The sequence below is a fragment of the Schistocerca americana genome, chromosome 2 (assembly GCF_021461395.2).
Source record: "Schistocerca americana isolate TAMUIC-IGC-003095 chromosome 2, iqSchAmer2.1, whole genome shotgun sequence".
NCBI lineage: Eukaryota > Metazoa > Arthropoda > Insecta > Orthoptera > Acrididae > Schistocerca > Schistocerca americana.
In genome coordinates this window covers 919,969,429-919,997,331 of record NC_060120.1, presented here as the reverse complement: position 1 = coordinate 919,997,331, position 27,903 = coordinate 919,969,429, and the positions used below count along the sequence as shown (strand labels likewise).

Here is a 27,903-nt window from a genome sequence, read left to right as displayed (position 1 = left end):
TCTTAGTATTTATAGATTATTTATGACAGTGGAAATCCAATGTTATTGTGGGCGTTGATTATGATATTGAGTTGCTACAACACATGGCATTGCTGGAGGGTTTTGGTGGAGAAACAACAATAAAATCGAATTACAAACCCGAGAACCACATTTAAGGCTATTACTATAAGCCTCGCAAACATAACTCTGATGTAGCACATAGTTCTAAGAGAGCTCAAGTTGCAAAAGTTACCTGAAACTAACAAGCCTCAATGTAGTCACGTGTTCAATGGCCTTGAGTGTTACAGGGAAAGATGGTAATTGCATGTCTATCACATTTTAGACGCTGAGTGTCAATCTCTTACACCTTCCAAGACAGTTGAAAACTCAACACAGAGTCATACCTGCACTTGTGGAATGTGTAAGGGCTTTTGTTGAGGCTGAATTTCACTATGATCTGTTAACTGACTATGTTAATCATGAGTTAGTAATCTTAGGTGTTGGATAAAAAATGTAGGCACTATAAGGCATTGAAATGGAAGTTACAAGTGGTTGGTATGTGCTGAACTGGTGGCAAAATCTCTCTTTCCAGTATTAGATGAGTCAGAGGAACCCCTAAAACTCAACTTCCGCAGGGATGAACGGAATCAAGGCTGTTTTTAAATATTGTTAGAAAATATAATGCATGCTTTCAGATTCGTCATACAGCAAAATATTAGAAACATGTTCATTATGTACCTACATACTGGCACTGAATTCATTTTTGACCATCATATACACAGACGTCTTGTAAATTACCAGCTTGCTTACTCACTATCACTCACCATAAAAAAAACTTACTGATATATGAACAAAGCAGCAAGTAAAAGTTAGTAATGCATGTAAATCTTTCCCAGTTGTTGGAGCAAATACTGCTTTATTTAACAACAGTTCATCTGAAGAAGTCATGAGTAAGAGGATATACACAGCTTTTGAAAACTAATGCTGGAAGTGTTCTGGAGTATCTGACTGAGGGCACAAAAATGATAACCTATAAGGAGGTTGTCATATAAACATTATTATGAAATAAAGTTTTTTGTCAATCTGGAGGTTAGTTTGAACATCACAATGCTGTACTAAGGATGGTGCTATTATAGGTAATATGGTGTTTCCTTCCCCCCTAACCAAAACGTCCTTGCTGTGCTGGCACTGCAAACGGCTGAAAACAAGGGGAAACTACAGCCGTAATTTTTCCCGAGGGCATGCAGCTTTACTGTATGGTTAAATGATGATGGCGTCCTCTTGGGTAAAATATTCCGGACGTAAAATAGTCCCCCATTCGGATCTCCGGGCGGGGACTACTCAAGAGGACGTCATTATCAGGAGAAAGAAAACTGGCGTTCTACGGATCGGAGCGTGGAATGTCAGATCCCTTAATCAGGCAGGTAGGTTAGAACATTTAAAAAGGGAAATGAATAGGTTAAAGTTACATATAGTGGGAATTAGTGAATTTCGGTGGCAGGAGGAACAAGACTTTTGGTCAGGCGAATACAGGGTTATAAATACAAAATCAAATAGGGGTAATGCAGGAGTAGGTTAAATAATGAATAAAAAAAAAGGAGTGTGGGCAAGCTACTACAAACAGCATAGTGAACGCATTATTGTGGCCAAGATAGACACGAAGCCCATGCGTACTACAGTAGTAAAAGTTTATAGGCCAACTAGCTCCGCATATGGTGAAAAAATTGATGAAATGTATGATGAGATAACAGAAATTATTCAGGCAGTGAAGGGAGACGAAAATTTAATAGTCATGGGTGACTGGAATTCGAGAGTAGGAAACGGGAGAGATGGAAACATAGTAGGTGAATATGGATTGGGGGTACGAAATGAAAGAGAAAGCCGTCTGGTAGTATTTTGTACAGAGCATAACTTAATCATAGCTAACACTTGGTTCAAGAATCATACAGGAAGGTTGTATGCATGGAAGAATCCTGGAGATACTAGAAGGTATCAGATAGATTATATAATGGTAAGACAGAGATTTAGAAACCAGGTTTTAAATTGTAAGACATTTCCAGGGGCAGATGTGGACTCTGACCACAACCTATTGGTTATGAACTGTAGATTAAAACTGAAGAAACTGCAAAAAGGTGGAAATTTAAGGAGATGGGACCTGGATAAACTGAAAGAACCAGAGGTTGTACAGTGTTTCAGGGAGAGCATAAGGGAACAATTGACAGAAATGGGGGAATGAAATACAGTAGAAGAAGAATGGGTAGCTTTGAGGGATGAAATAGTGAATGCAGTAGAGGATCAAGTAGGTAAAAAGATGAGGGCTAGTAGAAATCTTGGGTAGCAGAAGAGATACTGAATTTAATTGATGAAAGGAGAAAATATAAAAATGCAGTAAATGAAGCAGGCAAAAAGGAATATAAACGTCTCAAAAATGAGAACGACAGGAAGTGCAAAATGGCTAAGCAGGGATGGCTAGAGGACAAATGTAAGGATGTAGAGGCTTATCTCACGAGGGGTAAGATAGATACTGCCTACAGGAAAATTAGAGAGACCTTTGGAGAAAAGAGAACCACTTGTATGAATATCAAGAGCTCAGATGGAAACCCAGTTCTAAGCAAAGAAGGGAAAGCAGAAAGGTGGAAGGAGTATATAGAGGGCCTATACAGGGGCGATTTTCTTGAGGACAATATTACGGAAATGGAAGAGGATGTAGATGAAGATGAAATGGGAGATATGATACTGCGTGAAGAGTTTGACAGAGCACTGAAAGACCTAAGTCGAAACAAGGCCCTGGGAGTAGACAACATTGCATTAGAACTACTGACAGCCTTGGGAGAGTCAGTCCTGACAAAACTATACCATCTGGTATGCAAGATGTATGAGACAGGTGAAATTCCCTCAGACTCCAAGAAGAATATAATAATTCGAATCCCAAAGAAAGCAGGTGTTGACAGATGTGAAAATTACCAAACTATCAGTTTAATAAGTCACAGCTGCAAAATACTAACGCGAATTCTTTACAGACGAATGGAAAAACTGGTAGAAGCCGACCTCGGGGGAGATCAGTTTGGATTCTGTAGAAATGTTGGAACACGTGAGGCAATACTCACCCTACGACTTATCTTAAAGATAGTTTAATGAAAGCCAAACCTACGTTTCTATCGTTTGTAGACTTAGAGAAAGCTTTTGACAATGTTGACTGGAATACTCTCTTTCAAATTCTGAAGGTGGCAGGGGTAAAATACAGGTAGTGAAAGGCTATTTACAGTTTGTACAGAAAGCAGATGGCAGTTATAAGAGTCGAGGGGCATGAAAGGGAAGCAGTGATTGGGAAGAGAGTGAGACAGGGTTGTAGCCTCTCCCCGATGTTATTCAATCTGTATATTGAGCAAGCAGTAAAGGAAACAAAAGAAAAGTTTGGAGTAGGTATTAAAATCCAAGGAGAATAAATAAAAACTTTGAGGTTCGCTGATGACGTTGTAATTTTGTCAGAGACAGCAAAGGACTTGGAAGAGCAGTTGAACGGAATGGACAGTGTCTTGAAAGGTGGATATAAGATGAACATCAACAAAAGCAAAACAAGGATCATGGAATGTAGTCGAATTAAGTCGGGTGATGCTGAGAGAATTAGATTAGGAAATGAGACACTTTAAGTAATAAAGGAGTTTTGCTATTTGGGGAGCAAAATAACTGATGTAGGGAGGATATAAAATGTAGACTGGCAATGGCAAGGAAAGAAGAGAAATTTGTTAACATCGAGTATAAATTTAAGTGTCAGGAAGTCATTTCTGAAAGTATTTGTATGGAGTGTAGCCATCTATGGAAGTGAAACATGGACGATAAATAGTTTACACAAGAGGAGAATAGAAGCTTTCGAAATGTGGTGCTACAGAAGAAAGCTGAAGATTAGATTGGTAGATCTCATAACTAATGAGGAGGTATTGAATAGAATTGGGGAGAAGATGAGTCTGTGGCACAACTTGACTAGAAGAAGGGACCGGTTGGTAGGACATGTTCTGAGGCATCAAGGGATCACAAATCTAGCATTGGAGGGCAGTGTGGAGGGTAAAAATTGTAGAGGGAGACCAAGAGATGAATACACTAAGCAGATTCAGAAGGATGTAGGTTGCAGTAGATACTCGAAGATGAAGAAGCTTGCACAGGATAGGGTAGCATGGAGAGCTGCATCAAACCAGTCTCAGGACTGAAGACCACAACAACATCAATGATGTTTCCTTTCTCTGACCTTTCAGCTGACTTTCCCAGCCAATTGTTGGAGGACCCACAATTTAATGCGATTCAGAACCACAGCACGAGTTGGTGTTTTTCATGCTAGCAATCGTAACCAGAAGGGAAAGAGATGAAAAGTTCCAGAGAAAGTACTAGAGCCAACTAACATTACTACACAGAGCAGTGAAACTTGGACATACAGTATTGTAATGCCTCATTTTAGAACTAGCTAATGTTTATTGAACTCAAAATTCTGTAACAATAGATTAAATTGTCCATTAGTCTTCGAAACCAAGCTATAATTATTTCATGATTAAAACTGATAAATTCCAAGCATGACTACTTTATTGCGCATGCATATTACAATTATAATATTTGGCACAGTTACATATAAGTATTATGGTGGCAGAAACCACAAGCTCATCAAATAGAAACACTGTATGCAAATGTTACACTAGCTGTGGCAAATATGGCAGCCACTATTCTAACACCAGTCTGGCCCAAGTAAAGAGTGTTGGCAATCATAGTTTATTTCTTAGAGGCAGAATCAAATAATGGCAGCTAGTGAAGAAAAAACTGAGAGTGGGCCAGCCACTGGGCGGCCTTATATTGGCCTGCTACAGAATTCCATGTGACTGGCCTGCAATATTGGCAGCTTCCACTGTAGAGGGACCGTCTCTGGATATGGATGATGATATTCATATCGATATGGATGCATCTTCTGTTTGCATATTTGGCAGGTTTACTTAATCTACCACTGCAATAGTAATAATAATAATAATAATAATAATAATAATAATAATAATAATAAATCCCGTGGAGGCCCGGGAAAAGAATAGGCCTCCGGTATGTTCTGCCAGTTGTAAAAGGCGACGAAAAGAACAAACCACTAATAGGGCTAACCCCCCTTATAGTGTGATTACTTGGTTCAGGACAGAACTAAAAAAGCCTCGGACAAACGCCGTCATGGTCGGGGACGACGCTTGAACCCTATGCCCGCCCACAATGGTAACGACACTGCTAGCCAACTGGAAAATGATTTAAATCCAAATAGAGGTGTTTTGCAGGATATGCTTCCTGCAACCACCCTAGAAGAAAAACAAAGACAGAGGATGAGATGGTCAGATGAAGTTAATCGACACCTCATGTTCTGTTATTACCAAGCAACAAATCTAGGAACCAACACAACTGGATACAGATCACAAGTATACACAACATTTATTACCAGATACCCGGAATTAAAATTTTTAACAGAACAACGACTAGCTGATCAGATCTGTGTAATAATAAAAAAATAACAGGATACCCCAGTCAGAATTAGAAAACATCAAACAACAAGTACAACAAATACTGGAACAAAATAATGTGCGATCAGAAGAAGAAGAAAATACAGTAATGGACTCAAACATCCCAGAGCAAACAAACAAAAGACCAACACGCATCAATTAAACAATCAGAGGAAAACGAAATCTTAAGACAGCCACCAGAACAAGCACAAATAGAACACGAAGAGACACAAGTGTTAGATATAGAAGAGAAATTTCAGCTGACATATATAGAATACAAAGACACAAATACAGACATCAGACCATTCTTGCATAGACCGCCAAATAACCCACAAGTCGAAACAACAATAAAAACTATCAACACAATCATACACAACAAAATAAATGAAAACACAACTATGGAAGAGTTACAACTACTGGTTTATGTAGGAGCACTCACTACACTAAATATACACACTAGGCAGAGATCAGAACAAACCAACACACAGAAGAAACCCACAAAACCAGCATGGCAACACAGGCTACAGATCAGAATAGAAAAACTGAGAAAAGACATCGGACAGCTAACACAATTAATAAGAAATGAAATATCAGACAAAAAACGAAAAAGGTTAGGTAAAATCTCACAACAAGAAGCAATAGAGCAATTAGTTGAAAAGAAGCAGAAATTACAAGCATTGGCCAAACGACTTAGAAGATACAAAAAAAGTGAAAATAGAAGGAAACAAAACCAAACATTCAACACAAACCAAAAGAGATTTTACCAAACAATAGATAACACACACATTAAAATAGACAATCCACCAAACATAACAGACATGGAACACTTCTGGAGCAACATATGGTCAAACCTGGTACAACATAACAGGCATGCACGGTGAATACAAGCAGAAACAGACACATACAAGATGATACCACAAATGCCTGAAGTGATAATTTTGCAACATGAAGTCACCGGAGCAATTAATTCTACACACAATTGGAAAGCCCCTGGAAATGATAAAATAGCAAATTACTGGCTAAAGAAGTTCACCTCAAAACATTCACATCTAACTAAATTATTTAACAGTTACATTGCAGACCCATACACATTCCCTGATACACTTGCACATGGAATAACCTATCTGAAACCTAAAGATCAAGCAGACACAGCAAACCCAGCTAAATATCGCCCCATAACATGCCTACCAACAATCTACAAAATATTAACTTCAGTCATTACACAGAAATTAATGACACATACAACACAGAACAAAATTATAAATGAAGAACAAAAAGGCTGCTGCAAAGGAGCACGAGGATGTAAAGAGCAACTGATAATAGATACAGAGGTGACATATCAAGCTAAAACTAAACAAAGGTCGCTACACTACGCATACATTGATTACCAAAAAGCCTTTGATAGTGTACCCCACTCATGGTTACTACAGATATTGGAAATATACAAAGTAGATCCTAAATTGATACAGTTTCTAAACATAGTAATGAAAAACTGGAAAACCACACTTAATATTCAAACAAATTTAGATAACATCACATCACAGCCAATACAGATTAAGCGTGGAATATACCAAGGAGACTCATTAAGTCCTTTCTGGTTCTGTCTTGCTCTGAACCCACTATCCAACATGCTAAATAATACAAATTATGGATATAATATTACTGGAACATACCCACACAAAATCACACATTTGCTATACATGGATGATCTAAAACTACTGGCAGCAACCAATCAACAACTCAACCAATTACTAAAGATAACAGAAGTATTCAGCAATGATATAAATATGGCTTTTGGAACAGACAAATGTAAGAAAAATAGCATAGTCAAGGGAAAACACACTAAACAAGAAGATTACATATTGAATAACCACAGTGACTCCATAGAAGCGATGGAAAAAACAGATGCCTATAAATATCTAGGATACAGACAAAAAATAGGAATAGATAATACAAATATTAAAGAAGAACTAAAAGAAAAATATAGACAAAGGCTAACAAAAATACTGAAAACAGAATTGACGGCAAGAAACAAGACAAAAGCTATAAATACTTACGCTATACCAATATTGACCTACTCATTTGGAGTAGTGAAATGGAGTAACACAGACCTAGAAGCACTCAATACACTTACACGATCACAATGCTACAAATATAGAATACATCACATACATTCAGCAACAGAAAGATTCACATTAAGCAGAAAGGAAGGAGGAAGGGGATTCATAGACATAAAAAACCTACATTATGGACAGGTAGACAATTTAAGAAAATTCTTTCTAGAACGAGCAGAAACTAGCAAAATACACAAAGCAATCACTCATATAATACATAGGCTACACCACTGCAATTTCATAACCACCTTTACAACCCTTTAGATCATGTAACATCAACAGATACGAAGAAAGTAAATTGGAAAAAGAAAACACTACATGGCAAGCACCCATATCATCTAGCACAGCCACACATCGATCAAGACGCATCCAACACATGGCTAAGAAAAGGCAATATATACAGTGAGACGGAAGGATTCATGATTGCAATACAGGATCAAACAATAAACACCAGATATTACAGCAAGCATATTATTAAAGATCCCAGTACCACAACAGATAAATGCAGACTTTGCAAACAACAAATAGAAACAGTAGATCACATCACAAGTGGATGTACAATACTAGCAAATACAGAATACCCCAGAAGACATGACAATGTAGCAAAAATAATACATCAACAGCTTGCCTTACAACATAAACTTATAAAACAACACGTTCCCACATACAAGTATGCACCACAAAATGTACTGGAGAATGATGAATACAAATTATACTGGAACAGAACCATTACAACAGATAAAACAACACCACATAACAAACCTGACATCATACTCACCAATAAAAAGAAGAAATTAACACAACTAATCGAAATATCCATACCCAATACAACAAATATACAAAAGAAAACAGAAGAAAAAATTGAAAAATACATCCAACTGGCTGAGGAAGTCAAGGACATGTGGCATCAGAATAAAGTTGACATTATACCAATTATACTATCAACTACAGGAGTCATACCACACAATATCCACCAGTACATCAATACAATACAGCTACATCCAAACTTATATATACAATTACAGAAATCCGTAATTATTGATACATGTTCAATTACCCGAAAGTTCCTAAATGCAATATAACATATACCGTACAGTTAAAAGGAAGTGACGTTTGATCAAGGTCCGCGTCACGTCCCATTTTTTAACCAGACTTAACGTCTGAGAAAGTAAAGAAATAATAATAATAAAGGATGTACACTTTGCCAGCAGAAACATAGACTCTGTTAAGATCAGCTGGGGTTACTATTTTAAAAACAATAAAGTTGTAGAAAGAGTGCACATTATCCATACTAAATCCACCAGTCTATAACATTAACTGTAATGCTTGGATATGATCATTGAATAAGTGACAAGAAGACTCCTCATCAAATGCTTCTCAGTGAAGTGTGTTCCATTTCATGATTCTAAGACATAAAAAAAAATCAGCCAAAATACTTAATGAAGATAATCTGCAGCAACTCCGGTACCTTTGAGGAACTTGCTAAAGACTGTCACTACTGGTGCTCCATTGCCCTTGCTGCAGTAGGTATATTGAAAGAGGAATGGCACAACCATGAAGAGGGCAACTGACAGAACACACTGTACTGAACTAAACTATCGCAAGACTCTGCCAGAGAAGGCAACGTATGTTGCTGAAAATTTTGTACCAAAAGTGAACTGCATATTCATGTGGGGACATAATACAAAAAGAATGGGTACCAGCTCCCAATGTTAAGTTTTCCTGAACGTGATAATTTCTTTCCTGTTCATTATTAGTTAGATAATTTCTTGTTAGTCACTTGTTTGACAGCTTTGTTATGATCGTACACAGTTTCAGGAGAGAGGGCTGGCTAATTTAAGATGACAGAAGACACTGATGAGACACTGCTGAATGATTTGGATAAATTGTGCATTACACATTACAATAAAACACATGGCAGTTATTTTCAGTAATTAACTAATTATGTCAGAATACTTAATTTTTCTTTCTTGACTAGTTGCTAAAATCTCACTAATTACACTACAAAAACAGAACTTGTGCTGACTTTCAGTACTGGATACTGTGTGTGTGTGTGTGTGTGTGTGTGTGTCAGCGTGGGGGTTCGAATCCACAGCCAGCCATCCTATTTTAGATTTTGTCTGATTTGCCAAAATCACTTTCAACAAACACAAAGATGTTTCAGTCAACAAAGTCATTCTGTATTTCTTCTCCTTTTTTAGTCCAACTGAGTCTGTGTTCTGTCTGTCACAACCCATATATTGACATTGTGTTGAGCACTAACAATCCTTCCATTTAGGCCATACTATTTTTTTCTGTCCCATGCAGTGGTTTCTCTTAGTCACATTCATTCTATAGATAAACAGCAGCACTGTTTTCGGTGATTTGCCAAGATCAGCAGTTAACCATAATAAATAAGTAACTTCTTCCCTGCTGGGCTGACAGCTTCCATAAGATCATAATGATATCTTCTTTATACTAATTTTGTAAATGTATAAAGTTTTGAGATAATTTACTTGGTGCATTTTCATAGTTTGAAGTGTAAGTGGGGAAAAAAAATCTTACTGCTATGTCTTGAGAAATATGTAAGAGAATGTTATGTTAACAGTTCATCACTTTTTCCATATGTATCTAATTTGTCTGTGTTAATAAATAACTTAAATAACAGGAATTTTAATGAATGAGGGAGGTAAGTGGTGGTCCTATATCTGTCACTAAGCCCACCACATAATCGGAAGAAAGGGAGCAATAGTTAACTGTCAGCGAAAATTGTATAGCTCACGGGACATTTCTGCACTCCCATTCTTGCTACTGTGTGAATATTATCTTTATGTTGTAGTTAATACATTACCAATTTCTGCCCATTTCTTCTCTCTTTAACGTCATACATGTTGTTACCCAATGAAGAAAGTGTATGATAGCACTTTCTTGTTGCTGTCCCTATGTTAGTTTCAAATATAAATGTGTAAAATTTATTCATATCATATTCTTGTTCTTTCTCTGTGTTTTACTTTAGTTTGCCTGGTTGCAGTGCTTAGCTATTAAATATAATTTGTTCAAAAGAGTTGACAAAAAAGCAACTCAGCTTTGTTAGTTTATTTTGTATCTGCATGGAGTGAAGCACATAATTACAGTTTTATTTTTATTTTCCTTGTAATGTAAGGATTATTTATGCTTTCTGTAAAAATCTTAGTTTTAGCTAGTTTTTTATTTGTTTGTAGTTTGTTTTTATGTTAAAATGCACAAGCACAATTCATAAATGATGACGTAGTTGTGGACAGTTATTTTTTTCCTTTCAGTGCATGATGTGTTATCAGTTTAGCTTGGATGAAAATTTGCGGTGGAGACTTTGACTACAGCATGTTTCTATTAGACGTATTGAGTGTCTGCCAGCAATTGGTGAAGGTTAATGGAAGCCTGGGTCCATTCAGTGTGCAGTCTGCAAACAGTTTATTCTGCTGACCATCCTGACTGGTTTCAAAATAAATTAGTAAATTACTGAAAAGGGGGGGGGGGGATTATTTCAAGTAGAGTGAGGGATTGTTTCCTGACAGTGTGTGAGGTATGGAGTGGCATTACCTGACATGTTGCATTGACTGAAGTACAGGTTGTAGTGCTCTACACTTTTCTTTTCTTTGAAGCTTCAGTTGTGCTATTAGCACACAGTACACTTTTTTTTTGCTCAGTGATTAATGATCTTCTTTAGGCAACACTAGTAACAGTATCATTTCCACTTTTGTTTTTTGGCTTAGTCATTCAGGATGGACTTTCATGAATTCATATATTCTATTAAAGAGGCATTTAATTCTTAATACCTTATTGTCCAGGAAGTATGTTTGGGACACGGGTGGAGAGTGTGAGGAATGAATTGCATGCATATTATTACTACAGATTTTTACAATATCTTCTTCACAGCAGTATTAGTTCCTTCATGAAGTCTCTTCTTAGTAGGCAAATTTATTCTGTAGTGGAAACTTTGAAATTTCTTAAAAATGTCACTTTATAATTGCTCCTTTTCTGAATACTTACCTATATGCGTTCTCAAAGTAAACTCTAAATGTAAGCTAAACGTTGTATTAGGTGTGTTTGGTGCACTATTCAGTCATTCTCTGAACCAAATACCTATTTGCTTCAGTAGCTGCAATTGCTGGTTATCCTGGTGGATTTTTGTCTTCCAGATAATACTGTGGGTGCAGGCCAATGAGAACCCCTGTGTGTGAAATTCATTATGTGTTGTTGAAACTTGAAACAATAAAGTACACTGCATTTAGCTGTTGTGTGTCTTCCCAAGAAATGTGATTCTGTACTGGAATCCCCTAATTCTGGAAACTTAGTGTGTGAATTGTGTACACTAATAGATCAAAAGTAAATGTTGCACAACGTTATTGTCACAGTCTTGGAGATAATTCTCACTTCTCTGTAATACTGTTCTTTACTGTTCACGACTTATTCAATGAAGAATTGAGTAATCGCTGGGGTAAGACTAACTTTTTTGCCCAATATTTGATCTTAATTCAATTTTCATTCATCGTTTTAATGTATAGTAAATGTGTTTATTTGAAAATTAATTCAGTTTTATTGATATACACTACACTCCATAATCAGCCATATTTGTAAAGAACTAGGCGAAAATGTTGAAGAATGAAAGTTATATGAATGCTGTCCTTCCTTTTTCAACCAGTTCCATTCACTACCAAAGAGGCTAGCAGGGTTTCATGCACTGTTGACACCCAGGCTTCAGATGATTTCAAACAAGTATTTACGAGATTGAACCATTATCATCATTTATGGATGGCTTCTGCACACACACAAAATATTTATTTTTGGGTTGCTTCAATACAGTGCTGTGGAAGTGTCAACCCAGTAGCGTAGTCTTACCCCAAGCAATCAACGAAACAGCACAGCCATGTTCGAGACTGTGACATTTGGTGACACGGAGTTTACTGTCCCAACTCGCTATTTGGGACTAACGCCAAAAGGTATAGGAGCTCAAGGGATGGTTTGGTGAGTACCTGGACGTGCAGATTTATCAACTTCTGATTATTATTTGATTTTTGCGGCATAATAGAACATAATATACCCTTCACTTTTGTTGTCTAACAGCCCACAATTCAATATAGCTCACTTTTGACCAGTGGTATCCTTGTATTTTTGTGTTTGTCTGTGTTCTGTTGCTGCCAGTTGATGTGTTTACTCAATTATTTTGATTTCATAGAGCTAACCCACAGTGCAATATCATATATGGTATTACATCACTTGGAGCAAAATTCAGATTCATTGAATAGATTCAGGTGACAGACACACATAGGACAGAAGTTCTTTTATCAGGTTCTCACAAAAAAAAAAAAAAGGCTACACCGGTCTTCAGACACGCTAATATCACTTTGCTGTTGAATTATCTTCGATTAACCTCAGTATATTGTCCTCCCTCTCTATGAATGTGATTATCATGATTCCACCCTATTGCCAAGAACTTAGTTTATGTCTCCTTGTAAACTGTAGTTGATGTCTAGGTGGGATTTGGTGTACTGACTTAATTTTTGCTGGGCTAATTTCGCTTAAATATTGCTTCCATGATAACTGCATTGTACTTCACCATTCTAATTCTTACTGATCACATGTACTGCAGTTATGAATAGGTACAAACTTTTCTTCTCCTGCTCTGATTACATTTCTAATCTAATGAGCCCTTTTTTTATTGTTTCCATTTTTTGGTCACACAAAATAATTTGTAATGCTCAAGTAGGTAGTTACTGTAGCAATCTTTAGTGGAACATTCACAAATATTTTGCATGCACCTAGCCATTTTTTCAAAGCTTGCAATTTACTTTGTACCATTTACTTTCTACCCAGGGTATCTTTAATGTCGTATTTTGGAGTAGAGTTCTGTTAAACATTAAATCATGACACATTTATATTTCGGCAGATTTTGAATATACCTAATAAATGAGTGTTTTTCTTTCTTTTCTGAATCGACAACCTGTTATTCTCTTGCCATATAGCGGAGATGCTGAGTTGCAGAGTGAAGTCACAACAAAAAGACTATTAGAAAATGAGCTTTCGGCCAACAAGGCCTTCATTGGAGAAAGAAAATGCGTGCGCTGTGCATGATGGGAGACACCGGGTTGTAGGAATAAGGAAGAGGATAGAGCAGGGATCGGGAGGGATAGCCAGGTAGGGATGGGGGACAATAAAGTGCTGCTTGTAGGAGCATACAGGGCTGAGGCGGAGAGAGGGTAGGCCCGCTAGGTGCAGTCCGAAGGTTAGTCGGGGTGGGGGTTAGTGGCAAAGGAGAGAGGTGAAAAGATTGTGGGTACGGTGGTGGAATAGAGGACTGTGTGGTACTTGAATCGGAACAGGGAAGGGGCTAATGGGTAAGGACAAAGACAAATGAAGGAATGTAGGATATAATGCAGGGAGAGTTTCCACCTGTGAAATTCAGAAAAGCTGGTGTCAGTGGGAAGGATCCAGAGAGCACAGGGTATGAAGCAGTTATTGAAATGAAGAATATTGTGTTGGGTGGCTTGCTCAGCAGTGGGGTGGTCCAGCCGTTTCTTGACCACAGTTTGTCAATGGCCATCATACAGACAGACAGCTTGCTAGCTGTTATGCCTATATAGAATGCACCACAGTGGTTGCAGTTTAGCTTGTAGACCACATGACTGGTTTCACAGATAGCCCTGCCTTTCATGGGATAGGTGATGCGTGTGACCGGATTGGAGTAGGTGGTGGTGGTGGTGGTGGTGGTGGTGGTAGGATATATGGGACAGGTCTTGTATCTAGGTCTAGGGATCTGAGCCATGAGGTAAGGGGTTGAAGCAGGAGTTGTGTAGGATGGATGAGAATATTGTGTAGGTTCGGAGGGCAGCAGAATACCACTGTGAGAGGTGTGAGAAGGATAGTGAGTAGAACATTCCTCATTTCAGGTTATTACGAGATGTAGTTGAAACCCTGACGGAGGATGCGATTCAGTTGCTCGAGTGCTGGGTTGTTGTGAGTCATAAGGGGAATCCTCTTCTGTGGCCGGACAGTGGGAATTTGGGAGTTGGTTGGTGACTGCAGAGGTAAGGCACGCGAGATCCATTTTTGTACAAGGTTGGGAGGGTAATTACGGTCTGTGAAGGCCTCAGTGAGACCCTTGGTGTATTTTGACAGAGGCCGCTCGTCACTTCAGATGTGACAGCCACAGGTGGCTATGCTGTGCAGAACGAAGTTCTTGGTATGGAATGGGTGGCAGTTGGTGAAGTGGAGATATCGCTGGTGGTTGGTAGGTAAGGAAAGGAGGTACTGATGTACCCATCTTTGAGGTGGTCAACATTGAGGAAGGTGACTTGTTTGTTTGAGTGGACCAAGTGAAGCAAATGGGGGAGAAGGTGTTGAGGCTCTGGAGGAATATGGGATAGGGTGTCCTCACCCATGATCCAGATCATGAAAATGTCGTCAGTGAATCTGAATCAGGTGAGTTGATGATGACCTTCACGTCAGTAGATGGCTACATCGATACATCTGTCCGTATCAGACCTATCAGCCACCAGCAATACCTCCACTTCAACAGCACCCACCCATTCCATACCAAGAAGTGACTTCCATGCATCCTAGCCACTCATGGCCATCACATCTGAAGTGATGAGTGGTCCCTCTTGAAATACACAAGGGTCTCACTGAGGCCTTCACAGACTGTAATTACCTTCCCAACCTTGTACAAAAACAGATCTCCCATGCCTTATCTCTCCAGTCACTCACCACTTCCCAAAGTCCCATTGTCTGGCCACAGAGGAGCATTCCCTTTGTGATTCAGTACCATCCAGGACTGGAACAACTTAATTACATTATACGCTAGGGTTTCAACTACCTCTTGTTGTGCCCTGAAATGAGAAATGTCCTACCCACAGTGGTATTCCATCCCTACACAAATCCTTCTCCCAACCCCTTGCCTCATGGCTCATATCACAGACCTAGTTGCAAGACCTGTCCCATATATGCTCCAACCACTACCTACTCAGTTCTGGTCACAAGCATCACCTATCCCAGGCTACATGTGAAACAAGTCATGTGATCTACAAGCTAAGCTGAAATCGCTGTGCTGCCATCTACATGGGATGACAACTAACGAGCTGTCTGTCCACTTGAATGGTCACCAACAAACACTGGCCAAGAAACAGCTGGACCACCCCATTGCTGAGCAAGCCACCAAACAAAACATTCTTTATTTCAATGACTGCTTCACAGCCTGTGCCATCTGGATCCTTCCCACTAACACAAGCTTTTCTGGCTTTCACAGGTGGGAACTCTCTCTGCATTATATTCTAAATTCCTGTAACACTCCTGGACTCAACGTTCATTAATCTTTGTCCTTACCCTCTGGCCCCACCCCAGTTCGCATTCCAGCATTACACAGCCCTCTGTCCCACCAACGCACCCACAGTCTTTTTACCTCTCTCTTTTTCTGATAACTTCCTGAGTGCACATAGCTGCCCTACGCTCTCTTCACCTTGTCTCTGTATGCTCCCATAAGCAGCACTTTACTGTCCCCCTCCACCTGGTAGTGTCTTCCATGATGGTCTTTTTGTTGCGCCTATCTGCATCTCAGCATCTCCTCTATATCCTGAATTTTCTGTTTGTTTTCCTCTTATGTATTACACAGTTAAGACCCATGTGAAGTTGCTTATAGCATTTTTATTCTTGCTAGGAAATTTTTTTGACATTTATTTATAGACAGTAAAGTTTTACCCGGTTTATTGGATGGAAAAATGTTTCTTTTACTTGACAAAATAACACTCATTGGTACAATTGTGGGTTCTTAGCTTTACTCCTGGAGGGCACCAAGATGATATACGAACACGTAACATTTCAGATCAGTGTATTATAACTTGAAGAAGATTAAATACTTAGCTTGTTACAATAAATGTCCACAGGAATTTCACAAGCACGTATTACTGCCACAGAATATTAATGTATCACTTGACACAGAACTAAATACTGGTCTGTTCTCACAAAGCACACTTGACTATAAGCTTTTATGCTAAGACCTGTGTAAGAAAATTGTCACACAACTTGCTCAGTAGAGGGATGATGCTGTCATCTTTGAGATGATTGCTGACTGGGATAAGTGGTATTCTGCTCTGCTAAAGTAAGTGAGCTGATCCAGTGGCATATGGAAACACTTAATGGGCATGTCATTGCCACTGCCTCTCATTCATCGTTGCTTCTGGCAACGACTTTGTTTACTTGTGGTTTCGTCATGAGGTACCATCTTACCCTGGCACCTTCCTCTTCGGGCAACACTAAAATTTTGGTGCAGAAAACAAAGGGGAGGTAAAGAAGGAAATAACTGAAGATCTGTTGGAAATAATAAAGTGCCCAGATTATCAATAAATAAGATGACAGGAGAAACTTAAGGGAGAATGGTTACAGCGACAAAGCATAGACCTTAGATGATGACTCAAGACAGGAAACAATCTGCACTGATATCGTAACTTTTTGTTACATATTGTTGGCTGGTATGTACCGTGATATGAACTTGTGATGAAAGTGTGGTTTCCTATGGATTGTAACAATCGCTAAAACAAATATTGTTACATGTTAATCTTACAGATTATGTTGACAACATGGATTTGTGCTTGTTTGCAGTCGCTTTGGAACTTTGGTTTCATTATCATACTTAGACACATATTGCCACAGATGACATTTAGGTACATATTTAAAATACCTCCTTCCAGATACTAAATCATTTCAAAACTTGTAGGCCAACATGAAAATGAAAGGAAACAAACATAGCTAGGCACATTCACCAAAATATTACCAGATTTTCGCCCCAATTGATAGAATAGGCATTAAATTTAATTCCTATGTTTTGAGACATTTATATGTTTAAAGATAATTAAAGAAAAAATGAGAAGGGAAAGATGATTGAAAAGAAAAGAAAGAGACATGAAGTGGGATTGTTGAAATGCTGACAGCTAAGAAAATTAATACTTACAAACGACACAAAAAGACATAAAAAGCAAAATTGTCAAGGTCAACAATTCTACAGCATCTCAGTGTAATAAAATTTTCGAAGGCTCAGGTCACTATCTATGTCAGTTTGTGAATTGACATCATTATTATGCTGAGAAGGGTTAGAGTAATTGACAAGACATGTAATTTGATGAGTTACAAGGCTGTCGAATGTTGAAAGAAATTAGCACAGAACAGGTCCGTAACATGTTTAACAATTTACAGGAAGCAAAATTAATTTGTTTCATCAGAACATTAGGGGGCTGAAAAATGAGATAGATGAGGTGCATGTATGTCTAGATCATGTGGAAAATTCTGAAGTGATGGATGTTCTGTTCTCTGAATACCATGTGACTACAGGGGTGGATAAGTTAAATATCAGTCACCCGCAGTCACCCTGGTCACTTAAAATCAATTGTGTTGATGGAATTTCAAACAAAATTCAGAAAAGTTGTTCCAACTTAATAAGTAATGTTGTCAGTGATACATGTATTGAATCACTGGTAAAGGAAAATTTCCAAATAGATTAAAATATGAAATTGTTAAATCTCTTTGTAAGAAAGGTGACAAGAAAGACTTACATGATTATTGTCCAGTTTCCTTCGTGGCTTCTTTTTCCAACATATTCAACAATAGAAGTCTCACATTTAAGGAGCAACAATTTAATTAGTACATCACAGTCTGGATACCAGAAGTGTTGCTTGACTGACAATTCTATTTAAGCATTTGTTGACCAAAGATTACAAGGCTTAAACAATAATATGTCACCAGTTGATAGTTTTTTGTGGTCTTACCAAGCCATTTGATTGCTTGGATCATCTTACACTCTTAGAACAATTCAGGTGTTATGGAAATAATGTCCTTATACACACCTGATTTGAATCGTACTTAACAAACAGAATGCAAAAGCATTGTACTGAATATTGTAGACAGTGTTGCAAAGGTAGAAAATTATAGTGAATGGAGATATATCACAAAAGGAGTCGGGGTTCAATTCTGAGTTCATTCGTTTTCTTTATATATGTGAATGGCCTTCCACTTAACATTCAGCAATCAGAATTGGTGCATTCTGCAGATGATACTAGTGTTACCATGAATCGAATTAGCAAGAAAGCTACAAAAGATGTTATTGGTGTTTTTCAAACAATTAATAAGTGTTTCTCTCAAAATGGACTTTCCTTTAATTTTGAGAAAAAACACACTATTCAGTTCTGTACAACAAATAGTCGTACAAACAATTGATGTAGCAAATGGAGTCAGGACATAGGATGGAATGCTTCAAATTCCTCGACGAACATTCTGATGAAACCATGAACTGTAACCGAGCGAGGTGGCACATGGTTAGCACACTGGATTCGCATTCGGGAGGACTACAGTTCAAACCCGTGACCGGCCATCCGGATTTAGGTTTTTCCATGATTTCCAGAGATTGCTTCAGGAAAACGCCAGGATGGTTCCTTTGGAAGGGCATGGTTGATTTCCTTCCCCAAACTTTTCTAATCCGAGCTTCTGCTCTGTCTCCAATGACCTCATTGTTGACGGGACATTAAACACTAATCTTGTCTTCCTCCTCCACCACAATGAACTGAAAGAAGCATATTACCAATCTTCTCAAACAGTTAAGCTCAGCTACTTTTGCTCTTAGGATAATTGCTTATCTTAGAAAGAAAGAAATCAAACTCTTGATATATTTTGCGTGTTTCCACTCAGTGATGTCTTAGGGCCTAATTTTCTGGGGTAACTCACCACTTAGAAAGAAACTATTGACTACACAAAAGTGAGTAGTAAGAATGGTATATGGTCTCTACCCATGGATGTCATATAGGTAGCTCTTCAAGGAGGTAGGCATTTTAATCACACCATCACAAAACATACATTCACTAATCTAACCTAAAATCATTTCTTATGTGCAATTACTTCGATTCCATGGATGAATTTATATTTGAAAAGCAATAGCCTAAAAAAAAGGCATTGTTTTTAAGTGATATTGTATTGTTGATTAACATGAACAATAATAAGGTATATGCATCCTGTAAACTGACATTCCACCTCGTTTCTGTAGAAGAATTGTTCAGATGATGTATGTAACAAACTAACTAACTATTATTATAGAGTAGACAGTACACAGTACACAGGAGATGAGGCACATTTACATTGCATCAGGAAAAATGAATTTTCAAAAAGTGGAAAGTCAAGATTGTTATAGATTAACTTTTCAGCCTATGCCTCCTTTAGAAAGGAAGCGAGCGTGCGTTCACGGCGCCCCCCCCCCCCCCCCTCCCACCACCACACACACACACACACACACACACACACACACACACACACACACACAAGACCTCCACTTCTGCCTGCTCTGGACAGAATGCAACTGCTTCAAAGGGAACCACCAATCTGGAGTGGGATAGGAAAGGGGAAGGGATAGCAAGGTATGGATCGGGGTTTCAGAACAAGGCTGCCAGATCCTGTATTGCATGGCTGTGGAGGAGAAAGGGGAGGAGAAATGGGGAGCTGAAAAGCAGACAATGGTTGGATTGTGGTATGGAGAAGAGGCTGGGTTCATGCTGTGATTAGTTTGGCTTTGACTTGAGTGCTTGATGGCAAAGATGTGTTTCCATTGCAGGGATCAGGTGAAGAAGAGAAGGTCTATGACAAGTCCAGCATGTTTAAATTTAGGTGTAGAGCCGAAGTTGAGGCCTTTATATAGGACAGAATCTTTTTTGGGGCTGAGCAGTCTGGCGAAAAGGGTAACAACAGTGTTCTGGGATTGTTTCATATCTAGATTTAGTGGCGTTGTGTTTGATAATGGTGCCCCAGAGTGGCAGTAGGATGACAGCAGGCAGGATAATTGGTGGAGATGAGGTGCATTGATTGCTCTTCCAGGTGCCTGAGTGTAAGGAATTCAATTTCAGAGATGTGATGTATATGTTAGAGATTGCACAGTAGCAGTATCTTGTGGAGGGAGCAAAGGTGGTTTTGCAAAGCCTGTGTGTGCCCTGATGGTGTGTTTTTGCAAGTTTGTGGGGGACAGGCACTGGGAGAATCTGAAAATGTGCAGGTTATTGTGAAATGAAGGGTGGGGTTCAAAGAAAGCAATTTTTATGGTTAGGCAAGGAGATTCCATGGCTTAGATAGTATTTAGAGAATGGCATGTGGGACTGGGTTTTAGCCAGGGAAAGGATTACTTTCCTGAACTCCAAAAATATGGAGCAATAATCCATAGTGGCAGGAGTGGTATGGGGAAACAGGAAATGACATAGGAAAGGGACAGATGAAGGCATCAGGTGGCTGTGAGGGGATCTGGATAACAGAAAGAGATGCATAAAAATATGTATAGATACAGAAAAGTACACACAAATCTGTAACAATACATACAAATATGCAACAAAAAAATACAAAATGCACAAATAAAAACCACTCTGTCTTCAGGCCACAAGTGGCTCATCGGGACCATCTGGCCGCCGTGTCATCCTCAGAGGAGGATGTGGAGAGGAGGGGTATGGGGTCAGCACACCGCTCTCCCGGTCATTATGATGGTATTCTTGACCGAAGCCGCTACTATTTGGTCAAGTAGCTCCTCAATTGGTGTCACGAGGCTGAGTGCACCCCGAAAAATGGCAACAGTGCATGGCAGCCTGGATGGTCACCCATCCAAGTGTCGAACACGCCCGACAGCGACAGGAACCGGTGTAGCCACTGCGGCAAGGCGGTTGCCCAAAATGCACAAATGCATGGGGAAAAAAGGACAAAACTGATGAGATATTGGAGTATGTTTGTGAGAATGGGAGGGGAGTTGGTTAGGTTGAAGTTCACAAGTTCGTGTGGCACAGGTAGGCGCAGAAAATAACACACAAAAGCATGCGAGCATGAGGGAGGAAATGTGACCAATAAGAATAATTGTACTTATTGGTGGGAAGAATTTGGGGATTTCGATTCTGCACCAGCGATCCGCATGGTCAAGTAGTGATGTGTTGTGCACAGACGATACTGTCTGTACAGTGTGGCTTGGATATGACAGTGTGTGTGGTTCAGAAGGCCACTACCTCATTCTTCACGCTCCATACTGACTTTGTTGTAAGACATAATTACTACTCCTTTGAGGGGAAGGTATACAAACAAATCTGAGGCACAGCCATGGGCTCCTGTGCCAAACTGATTATGGGTGATCTAGAGGAAACATTCTTAGGTTTCCAAAACCCCAAACTGCCGGTCTGGTTCAGGTACATCAATAACATCTTCACTATCTGCACTCAGGGCCAAGATACCCTCTCCTCATTCCTTCACAACTTCAACACCTCTCTCTGATCCACTTCATCTGGTCCTCCTCAACCCAATGTGTAATCTTCCTTGGCCTTGACCACCTCTCAGATGGCTCTAGCCATGCCTGTGTCCACATTAAACCCACCATCTGCCAGCAGTACCTGCATTTTGATAGCTGTCATACCTTCCACGCCAAACAATTCCACCCATACTGTCTGGTCACCCAGGGATGGTGTATCTGCAGTGACAAGAACTGCCTAGCCCAGCTTGCTGAAGATCTCACAAAAGGCTTCACAGACAGGCACTATCCTAAAGACCTAGTCCGCAAACAGATTTCCGATGTCCCTTATACACCCCCAATCCTCTCACCACTTCCAAGAACTGGCTACAGAGGAGTGCCCTCCTTGTCGCCACACTGGACTGGAACACCTGAACCACATCCTTCTTGAGGGTTTTGATTAGCTATCACATCCTGACATCATGGTTGTCCTATCAAAGATCCATCCCACTCCCCCTAAAGTGGTGTTCCGTCACTCCTAGTCCGTCCTTATACCACTCCAAATCCCAATAACCTGGCACAAGGATCATATTCCTGTGGAAGAAACATGTACAAGACGTGCCCAATCCACCCACCTGTCACTTCCTATTCCAGTCCTGTTGTAGGATTATCCATTCCCATCACAGATGGGCCACCTGTGAAAGCAGTCATGTCATATAACAGCTTTGTTGTAGTCATTGCATGCCTTTTTATTTTGGTATGACCACTAACCAGCTGTTCACCATGATGAATGTCCACCACCTACTGTGACAAAAGAGCAAAGTGGACCACCCTGTGGCATGAGATGCAGCCTAACATTAAAAGCTAATTTCAATGGCTGTTTCACAGCCCGGACCATCTGGATCCTTCCTTTCCATCACCAGCTTTTCTGAAATGCACAGACAAGACTTATCCTTACAACACAGTTACCAGTCTCAAAATCATCTTGGCCTCAACCTACGGTAACCTACAGTCCCCATACCCTACACCTAACAGTTTTCAATCTGTTTGTGAAGCCCGACAGATATTTCTTAGAAATGTTACATGTTTAGTGTAAGTACATAAATAAAAGCTAAAAAGTGAGGAACAAAAGAGGATTGGGGTCTCTGATGGTGTAATATTTAGATATATTCAAAGAAAGCTATGCGAAGGAAGAGATAGAAGCAAAAAGAAATTAAATTTAAGTTGGGAAAATAGAGTGAATGATGTAAGAATAGATGTCAGTCATCTCTGGTGTTAGTTGGGGCCAACATTTATTTGTTTACTGTGTACATTTGGTTTGCTGTCTAGATATTTAAACAGACTGCTGTTAGATACAGCAGTATATACTGCACATAAAACATGTACATAAAATTAAAAATGCGTCGGTATGTTTGAAAGTTAAGATCAGTGACAGAAGTCATTACATAACCACTTTTCATGTACCTCAAGCTTTATGGAGGTTTACTGCTAACACAACTACTATCATAATTTATTTCATTGAGATAATCATTAGAATGGTGGAAATCCTAGCTTGTTTTCACATTTGGCTGACTGTTACGTATTAATAACTCTTATGTGACACTTTGTCAGAACTACTTCAAAACATTGGTTTATGCTATATTCTTAATTTACAGCATTTGTGAACTTTAAAATCTTCTTGTTTCAGTGCTGCTTATGATACAGTAACTCAGCAGAATGTGGCAATCAAAAAGCTTAGCCGTCCGTTCCAGAATGTGACTCATGCAAAACGTGCTTATCGAGAGTTTAAGCTCATGAAGCTTGTCAATCACAAAAATGTGAGTTATTTTTTGTTTTTGAATATTTGATTTAATATGATCATCTCTTTAAGTCCTTTTTGAGTGTGAGAAAAATAATGAAACAATGGAAACAGTACCCATTGAGCAGTTTACTATACTCACCGGCAAAAACTTGAGAACATAACAACTCTGCAGAGCTTTTAATGAGTGGTAGTACTGTGTAAAAATATCAGATTGTGTTGTGGACATTTGTACATGTTCTGCAAAGGTCGCCTGTGTAGGCTTACCGTACATTTTTGAGTCCAGCCAAGGACTTATTTTTGAAACTACTTATAAATGCCTTGATAAGTTATTGAAACATCTAAAAATATTTATTTAGTTTTATTTTTTACTAGTTGTAACTTTCTGAAGAAACAGTTTCTGTACAATGTAGGCTGAACAACCCCACTTCCAGAAATAGGTCTATCTAAATCCCTTTGAACTATACTGAATATGTTTTTGTTCCCATTTCCCTTTTGCCTTACGCCAACAGAATTACAATTAGTGTTGACAGCAGTATAACAAACCATCTTTTATTCAAGTTTGTATTTTTTCACACACTAAAAAGAATTTTTTTAGTCAGCAGTCTTCTGACTGGTTTAATGTGACCCACCACCAATTTCTCCACTATGACAAATCTCTTCACCTCAGAGTAGCAGTTGCAACCTCTGTCCTCTGTTATTTGCGGGATGTATTCCGATCTCTGTCTTCCTGTACAGTTTTCACCAACCATAGCTCCCTCTAGTTGCATGGAAGTTATCCCTAATATCTTAACAGATGTCCTACTATCCTGTCCCTTCTTTTTGTCAGTGTTTTCCACAGATTCCTTTCCCCATCAAGTCTGCAAAGAACCTCCCCTTTCCTTACCTTATCAGATAACCTAATTTTCAACATTCTTCTATAGCATCATATCTCACGTCCTTTGACTTCCTTGTGAACCAGTTTTCCCACAGTATGTATTTCATTACCATTCAGCACTGTGACTCAAATGTACCCCCTTGGAAATTTCTTCCTCAAATTAAGACTTCTTTTGGCTAGGAATATCCACTTGACTAGTGCTAGTCTGTTTTTGATGTCCTCCTCGCTCCGTCCACCATGGGTTATTTAGCTGCCTAGGTAGCAGAATTCCTTAACTTCATCAACTTTATGAACATCCTTCCTGATGTCAAGTGTCTCACTGTTGTTATTTCTGCTGCTTCTTGTTACTTTCCTTTTTCTTTGATTTACTCTCAGCCCATATTATTAACTCATTAGACTGTTCATTCCATTCAGCAGATCCTATAACTCTTCTTCACTTCCACTGAGGATAGCAATGTTATCAGTGAAACTTATCATTGATATCCTTTCACCTTTAATTTTAATTCCACTCTTGAACATTCTTTTATTTCTGTCGTGGCTTCTTTGATGTGTAGACTGAACAGTAGATGTGAAGGACTACATCCCTGTCTTATGCCCTTCTAAATCCTAGTGCTTTGTTTTTTGTGTTCCACTCAAATTGTTCCCTCTTGCCTCTTGCACATATTGTATATTACCTGCTTTTCCATATAAATTACAGGTATTTATCTCAGAATTTCAAACATCTAGCACCATTTGACATTGTCGAACACTTTTTCCAGGGCCACAAATCTTATGAATGTGTCTTGATTTTTCGTTAGTCTTACTTCCCTTATCAACTGCAATGTCGGAACTTCCTCTCGTGCTTTAACATCCCTGAAGACAAGTGGATCATTGTCTAACAGATCCTCAGTTTTCGTTTCCATTCTTCTTTATATTGTTCTTGTCAGCAACTTGGATGCATGAACTGTTAAGCTGGTTCTGCAGCAATCCTCGATCCTGACAGCTCTTGCAAACTTGGGAATTGTGGGATGATGCTTTCCAGAAGTCAGATGATATGTTGCTAGACTCATTCATTCGACACACCAACATGGAAAGTCATTTCATTACCACATAGAAATTCTGATGGAATGGTGTCTGCTTTATTTGATTTTAAGTTTTCCATAGCTCTTTTAAATTCTTATTCTATTACTGGACCCCCCTATCTGTTCTATATTGACTCCTGCCTCTTCTATTGCATCATCAGACAGGTCTTCCCCCTCATAGAGGCCTTCATTGTAGGTTTTTCAGCTATTGGCTCTCTCTCTCTGCCCTTAGCACTGGAATTCCCATTGCACTTTTAATGTTGCAACCTCGATTTTAATTTCACTGAAAGTTGTTTGACTTTTCTATATGCTGAGTCAGGCCATTTTACAATAATTTCTTTCTCTGTATCTTCACAGTTTTCATGGAGCCTTTTCTGTTTATTTCTATTTATTTCATTCTAATTGACTTTCATACCTGTATTCTCGAATTTCCTTGAACTTTTTGTACTTTCTTCGTTCATAAATTAACTGAAATATTTCTTCTGTTACCCATGGTTTCTTCACAGTTATCTTTTTTGTACATATGTTTTTCTTGCCAACTTCTGTGATTGCCCTTTGTAGATGTCCATTCCTCTTCAGCTGAATTTCCTATTGAGCTATTCCTTATCACAGTATCTATAGTATCAGAGAAGATACTGAGTCAAAAGCTGAGCAGTTTTACCTGACACTTCATCAAAATTTAAAAGTTTGAGTTGAGTTCCCTTCTTCAGTCAGAAATGTCTTACATGAATCAGAACATGTTTTACTTCACTTCTGTTTGAGCTATCCATTGTTACTCTTAATTAGTTAATGTTTTCCAAAGACCACACATATTATCAAATATAAACAGTGAAATGACGATAAAAGTAACTGCCTCAGTTTTGGTTCTACAGATGGAAATTTTGGGTCATATAACTTTTTAACCATTTTATTTGATTATTATGGTGTTTCAGCACTTCCCAGATTACAATTCCCACGTTTGCTTGTAAAAAAATCTGTTATGTTTGGTGAAGTAATGGCATTAATAGCACACCTATGTTTAGTCGTTCTCACTTGGGTTTTAATATCATCCTTTCCTTCATGTGCAACAGAAAATTCTTTTGTATATAGTGCAATAAAAACGTGTTCGCTGTTATTGTCGTTACACAATTTCAAACATTTATATTCCTTTTACTGTAGACACATGCTTTTTTGTCTACTGCTAAATGATGAGACAAAAAATGAATATAGATCAAATGACAAGAAACATGCAGTTGAGTTATTTCACACTTGGAGACAACACAAACACATTCCTCCTGTTGTGTTGCCAAGTGACTAACAGTAAGTGAAATGTTGTTGCGTAACTGGTAGTCACACCTCTTCATTGACGTCAGCACTTGCCCCAATGTTGGGTGAGAGTGCCTTCAAGACAGCATTTAAAAATGTGATGTTGGACAAACAGGTCTTCAAAAAAAATGTCCATGGCGGTCATGAACTTCTAAAACTTCTGATGTTTCTTCAGACAACACTAAAAAACAATGGTTGTCTGGGCTAATCCCAGACATGTGGTAAGTGTATGTTTGTGGGATATTAAATACAAAAAGGAGAAAAAGCCTGTGTTTATAAGGGTATTATCTGTATCATGAAGTTGCTAAACTTTAGGCATAGTTTTCTCACTGTTGAGTGTAGACTGAGACAGATAACAGTGGTGAGTGTTCTTTCAGTTGTTTGGCTGAAGTGCTGCTGCAACAGTGGCGATCTGGAGGATGTTTGTATTGAGATTTCTGAGTGAGATTAGGAAAAGACGTTACCTACAATTTTCATTTAACAGACTTTAAGTAAATTCTTTATTTGTGCCAGCAGTAGTCAGTTTGTTCATTTCAAGCTGTGTTATAGCTTTGAGATTGCTTTAATGAATTTAAGTTGTTTGGATGAAAGATATTAATTTGTGTTGTAATGAATCTACAGTGGTGCATCATGCATCCACATGCCAACTTTCTAGAACTGTACAAATATTTAGATACATTTGTGGATTGTGAGTTCTAGTATTAACATAAATTTTAATTTTTTAATGTCTCTTTTCTTACTGTGCTTATAAAAAGTAATTTTTGTGCCTACAGTAAATATTTTCTGTTTATCATTTCTGCATACAGATTATTGGTTTGTTGAATGCATTCACTCCGCAAAAGTCATTGGAGGAATTCCAGGATGTATATCTTGTCATGGAACTTATGGATGCCAACTTATGTCAGGTCATCCAGATGGATCTGGATCATGAACGAATGTCTTACCTGTTATATCAGATGTTATGTGGCATCAAGCATCTCCACTCGGCTGGCATCATACACAGGGTCAGTGATGTTTTATTTG

At 38.7% G+C, this 27,903-nt stretch overlaps 1 protein-coding gene across 5 annotated transcripts in view; it reads left to right on the top strand.

Moving 5' to 3' along the window:
* LOC124595956 (stress-activated protein kinase JNK) overlaps nucleotides 1-27,903 on the top strand; it is a 578,539-nt gene that overhangs the window by 487,293 nt on the left and 63,343 nt on the right. For 4 of the 5 annotated variants that reach the window (XM_047134879.1, XM_047134881.1, XM_047134882.1 and 1 more), the window contains 2 exons: nucleotides 23,527-23,656; nucleotides 27,687-27,884. In XM_047134879.1, the coding sequence (XP_046990835.1) occupies nucleotides 23,527-23,656; nucleotides 27,687-27,884 (328 nt within the window). Of the gene's footprint in view, nucleotides 1-12,427; nucleotides 12,590-23,526; nucleotides 23,657-27,686; nucleotides 27,885-27,903 lie in introns of all 5 variants that reach the window. The other variant, XM_047134883.1, reaches the window with a different exon arrangement.